Source organism: Rhamphochromis longiceps, linkage group LG1 (assembly GCF_057381845.1).
Source record: "Rhamphochromis longiceps isolate RC_006_pf linkage group LG1, R_longiceps_female_GT1.1, whole genome shotgun sequence".
Classification (NCBI taxonomy): domain Eukaryota; kingdom Metazoa; phylum Chordata; class Actinopteri; order Cichliformes; family Cichlidae; genus Rhamphochromis; species Rhamphochromis longiceps.
Genome location: NC_140557.1, coordinates 9458990 through 9473522, shown reverse-complemented (window position 1 = coordinate 9473522; position 14533 = coordinate 9458990). Strand labels below are relative to the sequence as shown.

The 14533-nt window shown below is 42.7% G+C and overlaps 1 protein-coding gene across 1 annotated transcript in view; it reads right to left on the bottom strand.

The window, feature by feature from the left end:
- Positions 1-538: 538 nt before the first annotated feature.
- nkd1 (NKD inhibitor of WNT signaling pathway 1) overlaps positions 539-14533 on the bottom strand; it is a 33245-nt gene continuing 19250 nt past the window's right edge. Inside the window, exons 4-10 of the mRNA XM_085425835.1 lie at positions 14219-14276; positions 9709-9812; positions 9488-9583; positions 7711-7858; positions 6775-6856; positions 6197-6324; positions 539-4828 (exon numbers count right to left, since the gene is read on the bottom strand). Of these exons, the coding sequence (XP_085281961.1) occupies positions 4296-4828; positions 6197-6324; positions 6775-6856; positions 7711-7858; positions 9488-9583; positions 9709-9812; positions 14219-14276 (1149 nt within the window). The 3' untranslated portion in view covers positions 539-4295. The remainder of the gene's footprint in view (positions 4829-6196; positions 6325-6774; positions 6857-7710; positions 7859-9487; positions 9584-9708; positions 9813-14218; positions 14277-14533) is intronic.

Genomic DNA, 14533 nt, shown 5'->3' with positions numbered 1-14533 from the left:
TTACCTTTTCTGAACATGGATGAAGGGCTGGTGATTATATTGTGCTTTTTCATTCTGATTGACCATTCAACACACTATTAGTCCAACCCTCATTCACCCAATTACACGCACACACTCTCATACAAGCTCTTTTTTTAAATCTAGCATCCACACTACTTCAGACACACTTTGATGGATATACTCAGGGTTTAGTATTCTGACAATAGATATTTTGACATGCAGTTACCTTGAGGTCCAGTAATTTCCCCTAGGAGGTACAGTCATGTAGATTGTATCTATAGGGATATTGATACAGTCTACAGTTCTTACAGTCTACAGAAATTGTGCATCACTATGGAGGAGGAAGAGTAGTAGCAATCTATATACACTGAAAAAAGAACAAAAAAACCCATGATAACATATCTATACATCCCAACTGGTTTCTTATATTTCAATGCACAAAGTGTACATAAGACAAAGTGTAAAGTTTTTATGAGTGCTTAATGACTACTTAATGAAGACATTGCTATAGTTTCAAAAGAATCTGACATGTAGTCAAAAAAGAGGAAATTGACACAGCTTTCCATATTGATCTCTGATATTGTATGTCCTGTGCATAATTTTTAAAACATTAAACAGAAAATATTCTTAAGTAACTCCAGAAGTCATGCAGTTTAATAGGAACAGGTTCATACTTTAATAAAAGGGTATTTTCCCTTGGCACAGATCTGCTATCAAATAAATAAAGCAATTAATCAAATACAATCTAATATAAACTAAATGTCATGGAAATAGAAAAAAAACATTAGATGACCATGGAAGATGCGAAAAGACAGCTAGAGCTAAACAGGTTTACAGCAAACAGCAAGTGAAAGTGTATATCTCTGTGGGTGAACAGACAGATTTCCTTCCAGATAAGTGGGACGGTCACTGTGGATACTATGGGACAGCAGGAAAATGAAAAACCTTGACAGTTATTTAACTATAAAAAACCCTATCTTTATATATGATGCTGGTTTAACCTTTCTGCAGTCCAATATATACATCAGGTTAAAAACAGTGATGATACATAAATCTTATAAAGCAAATTACTGGTGCATTAGATACTACTGTGACTCAGAATACTGACAGTTCAACAGGACCAAAGTAGGTGCATCAAAAGCAGTTTGTGTGACACAGATTAAAATGTTATGTTTGAAAAGCGGCATTCATACATTGAAATTCATGTTACACTCATGCCCACATAACAATCTGCCAAAAAGAGTAATAAAAAATACATTTTGTTAGATTTTGAGGGACAGCTGAGGACTTGGCTGCTAAGAAACGAAACAACAACAAAAAATCTGAGTTTTCTTCCTCACAAAATATAACTCCGTTACCTTGGTGTGATAAAAGAAACAATAGGGATAGCAACAGTGCTGGTTAGAGAGGGAGGTTGTAAGAACACAAGTTTTCTTAGAGGTTGAGGTACGCTCCCTCAAAGAAAGTCTGCTCGACAAACCAGAAACGCAACTGCTTTCCCAACCCTTAACAAATGCTGTTGAGGCACACGCTATCAAGAACATTTGAGGTTTTTAGTGAAGGTTAGTCTATGAATGTGAAGCAGGGCATTAAAAAAATTCAAATGAAGAGAGAGCTCTGTGTGTTCAGTCAAACACTTTCAGGGTTAAAAGAAATTTTAAAAATTCCAACCTGGCTTTTGGTCTGAGTCACTCAAATTTCTTCAGAAGCTCTCGTCCACCATGACAAATGAGACCACCCTACAGTCGTCTGCTCACTGTCCATTACCACAGGAGAACCATTTTCACACTCGTATTTGGAAACTAGTATCTACAAACCTACAGCGCTGAGAGGGCTCCAGTAGAAATGACTTTTTATCTAGGAAAAACAGTAAGAGGTGAGAAAGCTAAGGCATGGAGCACAGCTGTGACCCCAGCCTGAAAATGAGGCCGTCATTGCCACCAGGTCCCACGAGATGGCCCGTCTGACCGGTGCTTCTGCTGAAAACAGGCTACAGCTGTGAGACAACACCACAGGGCTAAGGGCAAGACTGGCATACGCTGCATTCCTGTGTATTACAATCACACACACACACCCTTACGACAAACTAAGACAATCAAAAACAATCCTTTCAATGTACTTCAAGTGGATGCATTGTGGACAATTATGAGCCCTGGGGCCTGATTTGCAAAAGCCATATGGTGAAAACGCCCTTCCTCTGAATGTAGATTTCCATTGCACAAGGCACTTAAACACAGAAAACTACAGCTGCACAGGGGCAAGTTCTTTTCAGTGTGACACTGAAAAGTGCTTGCCTAGAATTAAGGAAATCAGCACTCTCATACCAGCAGCTAGTAGGTTACTGCTTCTGTCAGAGCTGAGATGGCACAGGTATGGTGATGCTAGTCCCCTCGAGCATCAGGGGACAATATGAATAGACAGTCCCGGTGCTGGCAGGACAGCAGCAGTGAGCGGTAAATTATGGCTGCAGTGGAGACTGCAGGGCCCCATGTCATCCAGCACCAGAGGAATGAGACAGCTGAAAGAGCACCACAAACAGAGCCTTGTTGGCTGAGCGCTGAGGCCACATGGCGGCACGGTGAAAGACCTGCTGACAGCTGAGGGACAGGAAGATGCCATGGAAACGGAGGGAGAAGCCGTGTGACCCTGGGCAAGGATGACAAAGCTGCTACCAATTGGGGAAAGAACTAGACTTGGAAACAGAAAACCAGAGTGCGCAAAACTGTGGACAAATTCTGGGAGTGTGAATATGTGTCTCTGCTAATAGCCGAAACACAACACTTCGGAAATATTGCATGCATGCTCAGCAAAGCATTTTTGCTGCATAAATAATAAACTGTAAATAAGTCTTGTTAAAGGCCACACTGCACTGTGATGAATGAACACACCCACCTTGTGCTGGTAACAAGGTTTCAATTTATGCAAACATGCCACTAAAGCTATGTGATTTATCTCTAACATTTTAAATATTTAAATAAAGAAAGAGCTTCTTGGAGCGCATCAAGATCTTTACACCAGATATATTCTAAAAGCTAACTGCTGTCTGAAAAAAAATCACAGGACATAACATAAAATAACATAACATTTTAAAAACACTGGCAACTGAGTTTTGCTTGTGTCATGAGTTGGAGCTTCTGAACAGCACTGTTGAGGGTTGGGATTTTAGTCACTTGCCATAATTACACGTTACATTTGGGTGAGAGTTGAAAGTCAGTGTGAAGGAGTGTGTGACACTGGATCACTAACAGAGTTTGATAGAAAAAATGAGGCTGCTAGTGGTCTTAATAAAAATGCAGTTGTGAAGGAAAACACAGAGCTTCAGATAGTGAATACAAAGATATCACATTATCAATAAAGCTTATAAAATTGACAACAATATTTACTTTATGTACAGCAAATGTTAGTTAATAAATGTAAGGAGCTATTCAACATTTCAGTACTGCAGATTGTGACAAAAATGTTTAAGTACATTGAAAATAACCTCTGAATACTTAGTCAAAGTCACCTTTACAACAACAATTAGGATAAAATTAGAGGTAGCAGCGGATTTAGGATCGCTCTTCTTTTTCACTTTAGAACATTTCAACATTTTCCTTCCCATTTTTGCTGACGGGGCGTTGTATGCTTAAATCAGAATCTTCATAATCATCTCTACAGCCTACATTAAATACTCACACACAAACGAGTGCACTTCAAGTGGTTTTCAGCAGACAGCGGTGTTGTGACACTCAGACACGCACACGCAGACCCTTGTTTACCCATGCATTCACACAAAATTTCGCTCTCTCACACACACACTGCACCCTGCTCTGCAATCACTTAAATTCCTTCATATGTTTTCATCTTAATGTCACTCTTCCTCTTGTCCCTCTTTTCCTTGAAAACCTTTTGGCTTAGTGGTCTGGAAGGATTGTGGTGCTGGTTTGGAGTTGTACAGTTCATCCAGTAGAGGATCAGAGAACCAGGGCGAGAGGAACAAGTGAGCAGCTCCTCTTTGCTTCCTCTCAACCCCCCACCTTCAAGCTCCTTAGTCTTATATTACTGTACTGTGGCCTCCTGCTGCATACCCAACCTTCTCTATGTTTGGCAACCTCTTTAATAATACTGATTAACAACATGTCAGTATGTGCACCCGTCCCATGATCCTCCTCTCCACCTCAATGTCTATCAGCATGCCACTACATGGGTAACTGCCCAGAGTTTTAGGAGGGAGCAGCCTGCACTCTGTGTCTGCTGACCGGGATGGGTTTTGTGGCCTTACAGGAGTGCTGAGCTGTTCCAGGCAGGATGGAAATTCAGGACTGGTAAAAATGGTGGTAGTGGTGATGGTGTTCGTGGTGATGGTGATGCTCATGCCGCTGCACAACTTGCGCCAGACCCCCCTCATAGAGCAGCACGCTAGGTAGGTCTCTCACCTGCTCCTTCTCCACCACTGGCCCAGGTGCTGGTAGAGGGCCTAAGGCTCTGTAGCCCTGGCTCTCTTTGGATCGTTGCTTGTGTTTGCGGTACGGAGCTGTAGACTGATGAGGAGGAGTCTGACTGGGTAGAGCTGGAGGAGGGGGAATACCTCGGCTCCTCATCACTCTGCCATTGATCTGCGCAGGAGGTGTACGGCTGTGTGTCTTTGGAGAACGGAGGGCATGTTTCCCTGAGTCTTGGCCTCGCAGCCGGGCAGAGTGGAGGTTGTCTGGAGCAACGGTGTCCACAACAGTCTGTAAGCGGCGGTGATGGGGATGGGAGTGACCATTTTCTGGTTCATGGGAGCGAGAACGAGTCTGGTTAGATGACCTGGCCTGAGGCTCTGCTTTAGTCATCTCTGCAGCAGGGGCTGTGAAGGAGAGACAAAAATGTTTATTTTAAACAACTGCAAACAACTACAAACTATGATGGGGTCACAGAACTGACATTCAAAGTGAAGTGGGCCCTTTAAATTCAGTAATAAAATCAGAGAAAATGGAGCAACTCAATGACCGAGTGGTTAGAAAGTGTCATGGATCGCTGTGTGGTAGGCAGGAGGAGGACCCAAAATGCAAAACTCACAGACATGGGGATGAACTCAAAAATTACAGCTTTAATGCTGGAGAGGCAGAACATAGGAAATACGAAACTAAACTGGGAAAACTAAATACAAAGCTCGCCAAGAACCACAGGGAGGAACACACAACATGAGGGAGAACGCGACACAGAACTGAGGGAGACGCAGACATAAATACACAGAGGGTTAACGAGGGAAGTGGGAGCACACGGGGAACACAGGTGACACTGATAATAATCACGGGACATGGCAGGAGTGAACACAACACTGACGGTAGAGGTGAAACAGGAAGTACAGAGGTTCAGACAGGAGGAGAGAGAGCACGGGGAGAACACCAACATAACGGGCAGGGGAGACACGGAATAAACACGAAAGGGGACGAGGGCTCATGAATACACAGAGGGGCACACAGGGGGTGAGAGTCACAAAGGGAAAGCACTCAGGGAACAACACAACAGGGCAACTCAGGAAACAGAGCCTAAACAGGGAACAAAATACAAACATACAAGAAAACTAAGAACACTGGGCCAACATGGCCCAGGACCATGACAGAAAGCATATTGTGTGGCAAAGAATGGTATAACCTCCCAGTCTGTGGCATCTCATTCCCCTGCTCTCTTTACCCAAATTTCCCATCTATTCCAACTCTGCTATCTTAACAATAGCAAATGGCAAAAGAAGAATTTGATAAAAGTAAAGTGAACCACAGTGTAAAAAATGCTGTGTGACCAGCTTTCTAATAAATTTTGTCTTAAGGTTTGACGGTAGGATTCTGGCAGCCACGTGTCAGGTTCTTTCTCCGTGCAGATAACCCTGAAACAACTTGACAGAGAGCAGATCTCTGTTAGCACTTTCCTGACAGAGCTAACATTAAAATAATCACGTCATCACTAACCATCAGATCAAGGCTGTTGCTCATTACACCTAATACTTCACTTAACAACAGCCCACTCTGTTGATGGGCTCTAGCCTTGAACACTTGATGTATTGTGCTTGCCTGAGCCCACATGTTTGTACTGGCGAGGAGCGCAGTGGGCTGCTAGTTCCATCTAATGGCTCCAAGCAGGTGCCGCAGTAATGAGGGCCCCTGGATGCAGCTTCAAAGGGCCACCGTCTGCATTTCTCCCTCCCCTCCCCTTCCACTGGCCCCTGTCCACTCACCGGCTCCGAAGCGGGACGTGTAGTTTTCGATGCCTGCCAGGTCCAAGTAGTGGTTCCTGCGTTCCAGGTTCTCATCCACACAGTGGCGCTGGCAGCCAGGCTGGGTGTGGTGGTCACTGTGGTGGCGCCTGTGGACACAAGCGGCACCGCTCATTAGGTAGCAGTTTGGGCCACTGAGGTTCACTATGGTAATGTTTGGAGAAAGTAAAACAAGTGTTCCTTATGATCAGCCTGTGGCACGGTAATTGTTAGAGAAGTGAGATTGTGATAGGAAAATCACTGGTTTGAATGTCAACTGGGAGTACTTGAACAGCACAGAGAGTGAAGTGTCTCTGCTGTTTATTCTTCCTCATTGCAATGCACTGGGCACAGCTAATTAGAGAGTAAAGGAATATTACAGAAGCCATGTAAGAAGTCCTCCTAAAACAAACTTTGCCCCTAGACGTGTTTTGTAGGAATGTTTCTACTTTTAGATTGAAAAATCAGTGGCACAAGCCTTAACATGCTGCTTATTCATATACAACTGTATACACTACAACCAGCAGACACTGAGACACGTACAAGAGAGATGGGTTTACCTTAGGAGTGCTCGAGACTTCTTCTCTGCACTCTTGGGGTCTTCAATGCACTTGTCATTTTTCTCTCTTGGGTGGGGTAAGTCTGAGTATGTGTGAAAGACAGGAGGCTATTATCAAAGAGAGCAACACAGAGCTGCCACACACACACGCACCCAAGCACGAACGACAACAGTCACACAAGCCTCAGAAGAAAGCAACCTTTGTTTTGGGGTTTTACTTTGAAGATCTATAGAAAAGGAAAAACAACAGTGCTTCATTTATTCTATTTTCAACTCCCAGTCTTTTATAAGGCGTGGAATAAAAAAAAAAACATGCAGACTTCAGAAATAGTTTATTAAGGACGTGAGATCTGATGCGGTTTGAAATTAGCATGAAGTCAACCAGCAATCTTTTCAAAGCATGCTCTGCCTCAATCTCTTGACAGATATTTATAGCCGAAACAATAGGACGCAAACACACAGGAATATATACTTTTTGAGATATTTCTCCCTGACGACTTGTTTACCAAGTCGTCAGTGAGAAAAGTTAAGTTGAACGCAGCTATATTTTCCCAGCAGCTCTGAGAAGGGGGGACGAAGAGAGGGGGAGCAGGGGGGAAAAAAGAGAACTTTGGAGAAAAGAAAAATGGCTGTGGTTATCAAAAGGACTCAGCACATCTCTTAAGGTTTCTTTCAGAGTATTTGAAGGCGCTGAGGGAGGGGGCTCTCTCTTGGCTCTGTCACCCCCCCCATCATTAAAAATGAACCCCATTGAGTGGGAGAGATGGAGCGACGCCGAAACTGCAAGGAACAAAGCGCTGACAGGCCTGAAGAAGCCGCCTTTCTGCATGACAACAAACACATGTCTGGATGAGCTGACAGCATGCAACACAAGGGGGACCCCGAAATGCCCTCTCTTCTCCGCTGCTCCCACCCACTGCGTTAATGCGAGCTTTACCTGCGGCACCCTGCGTGCAGCTCCTCCACCGCTGGCTGGAGTCAGGAGCCACAGAGAGCTTGACACGTAATGTCTTGCTGCTGCCAGGAGAATGGTTGACTGAAGCGTCGACAACCTCGTAGATGGTGTGCAGCAGGCTGGTGATATCCTGCAGGAAACAGAAGATGAGAATTTGTTAAATTGGAGAGCGTTTTTTTAATCTTTCATTAATTAAATGTTCAATTTTGCAGATTCTTAGTCACACTGGTACAAATACAGATTTTCAAGAGAAATGGAACATGGGAGAGTATTCTTATGCCGACACTCTGAATCCAAGAATCTTAAGCTTTAAGCATTTAGACCATGCATAATAAATATCATGCTAGCGAAGAATTTACAGAAGTGTCTTAGACAACAGTGAACAGAGAAACTGACATCAGTTACTTCTGCTTTCCAAGTGAAGCGATCAAGTTGGGTATAAAGACAAGTTATAAATTCATAAAAACAAATGTCTTGTCAGTGGCACGGAAGCCTGTCAGGCCTGATATGAGTTGTATTAAGCTGTGAGCGCTGCACTTTCTATATTTGTTAAATTTGTTGAAGATACACATCTACAGTAGCGGCAACATCTAGGCATAGTAACACATACAAACAAGGATCAGATAAATACTATGCTGAAAAGGGGAAAAGCTAAAACTGTTTATACAAACAAATAACTTTTGTTGTCAATACTCTAAAATGAAAAATGTTCACATAGCAGTAAGCTGAGTGACCACACATTGTAACATAGTGCTAGCTCTTGTGGCTCGTTAATCGGTATATTTTGCACTGAACTAATGACTCCCGCTTAAGTATCGGGAACTATGATGGATTCTTTCCTGGGTACAGAAGTAAAATGTCCAGACTCGTATCATGTGCTGCATCTCAGATGTCTTTAGGAAGTAAGAGGGTTTCACTATAACTGCTAAGAATCAAGACCGAACCACACAAGTCTGCAAAAGCATGATTTTTACTCACTATACCACTATGACTCATAAAAAGGACTATTATAAATTCTACAGGGATCAGTTCCACATACTGGTTTCAGACACAGACAAAATGTAAAAAATTTCAATTAAAATAAAATAAAAGCTTCCCGTGTTATTTTTGGGTTTCCTTTTCTTTTTATTTGTGTGAATGGATTACCAAAAAAGAGAGAGAGAGAGCTGGAGAAGAAAGCTTTTCTTTCCCCCCTCCAAGCCGCTGTCTCATGAGCCGTGGAGCCACAGGCAATGCCAAAAAAGCTGCACAGCCAACCACACAGAGGACAGCTCCAGTCTCTTTGCGCTGTTTCAAGTTGTTCTCAAAAAACACGGGCCTTTCTCGATGTTCTCTCAGATCTGTACCAGGCAGACGCAAGCCACAAGGTGCCTCACAGGAGCGGAAACACATACCTTTGCTGGATTCAGTTCTTACAAGTAAGACTGGGTTACAGGCTTTTTCTATCCATGCTTCCCTTTCGGGTGTGGCGATACCAAAAAGAAGTGAACAGGGAAGTTATTGATTTTTATTCCAACCTAAGGTGGGACATGATTCAGGATAAGCAAACTGCCGGCCAGGCTTTTTCTGTGCAAATCTCTTTAATGTGTGAAACATGCAGGAGAATAAACAAATACAGATTTCACGTTTCAAGGATTTCAATTTAAATTTAGTGCATGTTTTTGGCAGTTATTTGGATGTATTCACTGTCTTATTATCACGTCTTCTTTTATTTATTCATTAGGCAATTAAAGGCTTTTCCACTGAAGCAGGTGATTACCTCTCGCGTAACTTTGCCGCTGTTGTCAAAGTCGTAGAGGGTGAAGGTCCACTCCTGCCTGTTATCCTCCTCCACAGACACAGCGCACTCCAACTCCTGAAACAGCCCAGCATTGAATCAGTACCATACAGTGTGTGAGTGTGTATTTGTGTGTCCTGCTATTGCCCTAGTTTCATCCAGAGGGGGAAGTAATAAATGTCCTGTTTTGTGTTGACACTCACTTCAAACTGGAGCTGTTTCTGTGGCCCTGCGGGAGATTGGCTGTCCCTCTCCTGCATCTTCTCCTCCACACAGCAGCTGTCTGTCTTCTCCGGGGGTAAAGCCACTGCAATGGCACACACACAGACACACACAAAGATAAAAGAGAGAGCCTGAGGATGGCAGCATTGGGTCCAGCCACAACCTGAGGATATGTCGTTGCAATCAAGTGCGCCTTGTAAGCTCTGACTTCCGAGTTTGGCAGCCACAATTAAGACATGTCATCCATTCCAGCGCTCCTGGATGTAAAAACACAGCCAAACTCTTAACCGTTTTTGCCTTACACTTTTTATCATTAAATTGTATTTCTATTTATTTGATCCCAGTTATATATTTTGCAAGCAGAACAGCACTTTGATGAGCTTAGGAACAACTTGCAAATTAGGTTGGATTTTCTGTTTGGTTGGGGGGGTTTTTTTTCCACTGGGCTGCTGAGGTGTACTGAAGTTGTAGGTTTTATTTACACTGTTTTTGATCATGCTCAAAGGCTGCAGAAAATCAAAGCACAGTTTGGTTCTCACAGTTCAAAAATGCTTTTTGGAACATTTCATGTTAGCAATCAGAGCAAACTGATCCATGACAGTGTGGGGTCAAGTCCCTACAGCGATAAAAAAAAACAAGGAAGTGATTCTTGTTTTTTAAAAGACATTTAAAGGAGCCTCTACCAGAAACTGAAAAAACACTTTTGTATTTTTCTGCATGAAGTTAGGCAAAGAGTTCATTACTTCATCATTCCATTGAGCAGAAGTACTACAGAATCAAAACAATAAAATCAAGGATGGGAGATGAAACGTTGAAACTGTGACAGCCCTAATTCTCTGGTGGCAAAAGCTCTTCCATCATCCACACACATAGTAATAGTTTTAAGCCGTTAGCTACAATATATTGCATATCATCTCAGTGGGTTCACCCTGAGAGGGGATGTTAAACATGAAATTGAATGGCATAACATGCCTAAAACATGATAGAATATGGCAACCAGCATTTGAATATAAATGGTGGAAGTGACAGAGCTGAAGGTCTCCAAGAGGCCCCCGAGCCCAGCTCAGTGCTGCAGAGCTCACCATTTTATTGGAAAGATATATACCGTACATCACCATCCAGGCTCACGGTTAGACAGTCTGTGGAAAATGTGTCGCATACATTTTACCAATTAATATGACATCGTTATTCACCTCTTTACTGAACACAGAGTCACCTGGACAGGGTTCAAAGTAACAGTGTTGTGCTAATACAAACCACGAGACCTAAGCGTTCTTTCAACCCCAAATCAGTGAGCATAGGTGAGGCTATGTCCCGCTGTTTGATCAGAGGTGCTCAAAGTGAACACTGTGTGTGAAAGCAAATCTACCACTGATGTGAATGCATCTGCACTGGCTCCATGACTCTGCCTTTTGATGAATCAGTTGGCACAAATGTCTGTATAGAGTGCTTCAGGGATGATGTGTTTTTGTAGGCCAACCAGGAAGAAAGCATCGCCATGGTTACCTGGGGAAAAAAATCCATTGAGATTTTTCAAAGATTTTTGGTTTACTGGAGAAAATTTGTTTATGATTTTAAACATATTCTCCTCAAGTTAATTCAGCTGTGACAGTTGTGACATTATATGCAATTACCAAAAGTCACAATGCAATATTAGCTTATGAACAAACAACATGACAACTTCAGCACCACCACCACCACTAATCTCTAATCTCATTTGGTGTGATGATGCTAAATGTCTCCAACAACGTGTTTAGTTTAGTTTAACCTTGTATTAGCAAGCACCTTTTCTGGGATACATAAAAGCTCTGAAATTCACCGGTGGAGTATTTAAATGATCAAAGAGTTGTGTTAACCACTCTTTGTATGTTTTGGTATCTAAAGAAACATAAATTCATAAACCTTGACTTTGAAATGAGTGAAGTGGAAGTGCCTTTAAACATGAGGTCAAAGTTGAGGAAGGAGTTGTTGTTGTTTTTTTACTCTATTACAAGGTTCAACTGTCGCTGTTCAGTTCAAAGTCTAACTTTCAGTGTTGCGTGTTAGCCCAGATCTAATGCAACCAAAATTGTCTTCTATGCTTTGAAATCAAGCATTTGTTTAGAACACAATGCCACAGACACAAACAGTATGTAACTGAGAATCAGGAGGTGTACCAGTCAGGACCTTTACAACTCTATGAATTACCCAGACACATCATTACCTTATTCTCACAGATGTATTCAGCCGTAGCCCCTAGTACGTTTCACCTCTGGTCATTTAGGTTTCCCCTTCCACCATCCCCATCACCCAATCACAGCCACAAAGTCTGTATCCACCCATAAAGCCACACCCCTCACCCCCACCCTCCCCAAACCCCTCCCACCACACTTTGAAGTTCCATTCTCAAACCTTCTGGAAGAGGATCAGACCGGCTGTAAAACAGAATCACTAATTAATTAAGCCAAGTCAAATCTGAAACACTGTTTGTTTGCTCGCCAACAGAGCAGACACAACAGCCCAATTTCTTTCCTCCTGATCCAAAGCAGATCAAAGCAGACCTGTCTCATCCCTGGGTAGGGGAAAATGCCAGAAATGAAAGGCATCATCCCAGGGAGCTTTTACCAACTTTTTGGAGAGAAGCAGCATTTGGGGTCCTGCTGTTTGATCATCTGAGGTGCTCAAAGGGAACATTGTGTGCGAAGGCAAATCTGTTCCGAAGCAGGCTCAATATGGTGGTGAGATGCTTATCTCACGGCTAATGAAATGCCGGGAGGAGTAACAGTAATCTGTTATCACCCTCCTCCCCCCCTCTGACCCCCTCCCAATCACAGACATAAGCCCACTCTTTATGAGTGAAGCTGCCGCTACGGGATTGGCTGCACATCAGATCTGAGGGGCAAGATGGGGGCAGTCGAGTCTGGCACCATCCATGCCAAGGCCGTTCCAGTGACTGCACTACACTTTGCATGCATACGCGTTATGCAAACACACACACACACACACACACACGGAGAGAGCATCACAGGCAGGTTGGGAAAGCTGCCACACACTATGAGCAATCACACTCAGTCGGCTTAGCTAAAATACTTTATTACACATAGCAGCCCCCCACTCCCTCCCCTATATGTACAGGCAGAACCAGCATGATTTTGGGAAGGCCTGGATGGGATGCTTCTTGTATTGAAAGGTAACTTTTCCTCCAGCAGTTTTGTGACCAGCTGTAATCGCTGTGTATCCAACACGTGAGCCAGATGTGAAAGGATGTGATGATGGAAAGGACTGTTTCTCTTTTTCAACAAAAGGTTAAAGAGTATATTAAAAAAGTTTGCAACGGTAGGTTTTCTTGAATCCTAGCAGTACAGATGTAAATAATCCTTAAGCTAATTTCATCACTGAGCTTTTTTTCCTCTTCTCAATTTTTGCTGCATGTTTTCTTTAACTTACTTCCTTAAGACAAAAGAAGCCCTTTCTCTTTGTTGTTCGTGCTGTCATTTCTTCTCTCTCTCTTCCCATTTTATCTGTACTCATCTTTGTGAAATCTATAGATACTGGATCTGATCAAACTAAATGGAGTTAATGCTATAAAACTTCCACAGCTACTCGTATTAGGGTAGTCCATTTTTAGTAGTAGTCCATTTTTATGTTTACAAAAGGTCAATTTATTCAAGACTGAAAACAGACAACATGAACATATCAAATGCCTATAGAAATATTTTAACAATTCAAGCTATAATCAGCTTTGCCCAACCTGAGATCTAAGCAAGATCTGTAACTACTCTGTTTCTCAAACAAAAACAACATTTTTTAGAGGTCAGTACTATGTAGATATTGACACATAAACTATGAAATCTTTTATTAAGCTGTCTTGAACTGTGGCTATTAATCAAAGTGAATGAAGAGAGCAGCATACTCTAATTAGCAACATCTGTCTTGAAGGGAGGACAGGCTTGGCCCATACACAGTTTAGCCCAGTTGCTAAAAATCATTTCAAACTCCATTTATCAGTCACATTATCTCTTGTCTCTCTGCTATTATCCACTGAAGTGAAACTGAAGTAAAACGGAATTTTCTGACATGCCTCCAGATTCTGGCTTGGTCTCATTCGACCCTACATTTTTGCCTGCACCTCACGTCCAATCGTGTCTTTAAATGGGAGGGAGAGACTTTCTCCTCCCAGAGCTCTTAATCCAGGATCACATCACATCAGGGAAAAAACATGGGGGAATGGAGGCACTTTGCAGTGCACCGCTGGGGAGGGGCGGATGAGAGATGGAGGAGGTGAAAAGGCAGGAGGGAAAGTAAAAGGGACTTCATCAGCACATTGCTGGGGCTTAGAGAATGGGTGTGGAGCAGAGGAGGAAGGGATGAAGCACTGGATCAAAGAGCCACACAAATACCTGAAGTTCAATTCCAAATAGTGTTTTTGGGATAGGGTTTTTTTTCCATTCAACTGAAACAGTACTCCAACTAATTTCACCACAGAGAGGAAAAAGATTGGGAGAGACCTACCTTCTAAACGATAGTGTTCATTGCCAATCCCCTCAGCACATGCTTCATCCATGGAGTCCTGAGCAGAGAAAGAAAAAGATGCATATATCATTGTTTTAAGTCACATAAAGCAAAAGTCGTCATATTTTTGTCACATAAAAACAAACATCTTTAACGATGCAAATCCACACCACTGCTTTTCAACGCAGAGTGACATGGCCGAATCGAAATTACAGCTTTTATATATCTATATATGAACAAAGTTTGACAAGTGCGCGCTGAGCTTAAACAGCAGCGGAAAGTTTAAGAGGTTGGTAATTGCAGGACTGAAACAAA